Raw genomic sequence first — 2,012 nt, 5'->3', positions numbered from 1 at the left:
CTACAGTATATCAAGATAAATAAGGATTAAGGTGCAAGTTATTACATTAATAAACTTATTAAGATAAATACATAAATAAAAGTGCAAGCATTATAAACTAAAAATGCATTACTGTGCTGCTCTATGATCCTACCGATCACTTTCAAATAGCAAAATGGTAAGAAAAAAATAATCTTAATAAGTAGTATTCCCTCTCATGGCTCTTATCTATATTTTCCCTGAGTCCATTTAACTGAAACATATAAATAAATAAAATACAAAAATCTATGGCAAAACTTGTACAAAGAAATATAAAATAATTGTGATGAATCACAGCAGCAGACCCTGAATTTAGCCAGAGATTCTTTAAAAAAGGAATTTATTAAACTAAAAGCAGAGCAATACCAAACGGGACAGTCAGGGCAGTAAGTGTTAGGAAATGTTGAGCTTGCTTGCCGTACGTCGACGTCTGCCAGAGTACTTCAGCGTATTCATAGCTTATCCAACCTATGCCAGCATTTTTGCCAGATTTTTGGTCTTAATCATCAAGGTGTGGAAGGGGCTTAAGCAATCAGGTAGTGACAGTGGAGAGTTGATTGCTTTGGGTTGTTAGCTTTACAGCAATCCCTCATAATAAGTAACCATGTGATCAGTGCAAAACGGAAGCAGAAAGAACCAACAGAACCTGGCTCAGTGTGACTGAGCGCAAAAAACACAAACAAGTACTTTCTATGTCAAACAAAAGAGAGAAACACAGAAAAACACATAAGCTGAACCTGTAGTATAATCTTTGTTATAAGAAACTGAGTACATGATGTTAGATGCAGCAATAGCTCCTTTAGGGGGGTTAAACAGAAAGACAGGAGGTGAATCATCAGAAAGGAAATCCATACGGGTGTCCATAAATAACGTAATTATTGCACTAATATTATTTTTCTCCTTAATTCACTAAAGAATACTAATACACATCTTTAAAAAAAAAGAAATTATGACTTTTCTGAGACAATTTTGATGCTTTTTACATTTTCTCCATTAGACTGCTTCTCTGACGTCATCACAAAATCTGATTAAACCATGTTTATCTGCGTTTTAGTTGTTTCTCTCTTTAGATTACGCACTATATACCATAATGTTAACATGAAAGGGAAAAACTCAAAAAGACTAGATTTATGTTTAAATCCAAAGCCGAAAAAGTTAGCTCCCCAAAGTAGCGTAGAATCACGTTTCCGGAACAGATCATCGAACGACTGATAAAACAGGATTTACATGCATTTGTTTTCTCAGAGAACACATTATTAACCTTTTACACATTATAGTTTAGTATGCTTACTATTTTTGGGGAGGGAAAAACGCAATTTAGATCTTTTTTACAAAATAAAATCGAGGGCAACCCGGATGTTCATCTGGCTCTCTTTAAAGAATGCTAATACACATCTTTAAAAAAATGTTTCATGACTTTTGTGAGACAATTTTGATGTTTTTTACATTTTCTCGGTTACGCTGCTTCTCTGACGTCATCATGGGACACGCTCAGAGCAGTCCTGCTAAATATGATTAAACCATGTTTCTTTAGATTATGCACTATATACCACAAGGTTAACATGAAAGGAAAACATAAAACTCAAAAAGACTAGATTTATGTTTAAATCCAAAGCAAAAAAAGTAGCGTAGGATCCCTTTTCAGGTGCAGATCGTGCAGAGACGAGTGATAAAACAGAAAGGATTTAAATGCATTTATTTTCTCAGAGTGCACATTGGATCTTTGTTTTAAGCTAAATTATTTTTGCTTATTTTGGTTAATAATCCAGAGAAAGTATGTACCAGCTGCTCTCCCAGACCACACCTGAAAACACCTGCAAGAAGTACTCCCAGTACACCATCAACCCAAAAACACGGTACCAGAGAGTCAACCTGTCTGCCCTCCAGGCTCACCAGGTTAGTTTCCTTTCCTTTTAGAACAAAACGGCCCCGCAGGGTAAAAGTGTCATGTAGACGTATTCTGCTAACATGTATAACCTGACTCCGCCAGATCC

The 2,012-nt window shown here is 35.6% G+C and overlaps 1 protein-coding gene across 1 annotated transcript in view; it reads left to right on the top strand.

The window, feature by feature from the left end:
* Window positions 1–2,012, top strand: part of LOC107103849 (protein-methionine sulfoxide oxidase mical1-like) — a 38,809-nt gene that overhangs the window by 11,571 nt on the left and 25,226 nt on the right. The window contains exon 9 of the mRNA XM_015403686.1: window positions 1,788–1,914. Within this exon, the coding sequence (XP_015259172.1) occupies window positions 1,788–1,914 (127 nt within the window). The remainder of the gene's footprint in view (window positions 1–1,787; window positions 1,915–2,012) is intronic.

The sequence above is a fragment of the Cyprinodon variegatus genome, unplaced genomic scaffold (genome assembly GCF_000732505.1).
Source record: "Cyprinodon variegatus isolate N-32 unplaced genomic scaffold, C_variegatus-1.0 Scaffold1543, whole genome shotgun sequence".
NCBI classification, from domain to species: domain Eukaryota; kingdom Metazoa; phylum Chordata; class Actinopteri; order Cyprinodontiformes; family Cyprinodontidae; genus Cyprinodon; species Cyprinodon variegatus.
This window is presented reverse-complemented; position numbering and strand designations above follow the sequence as displayed.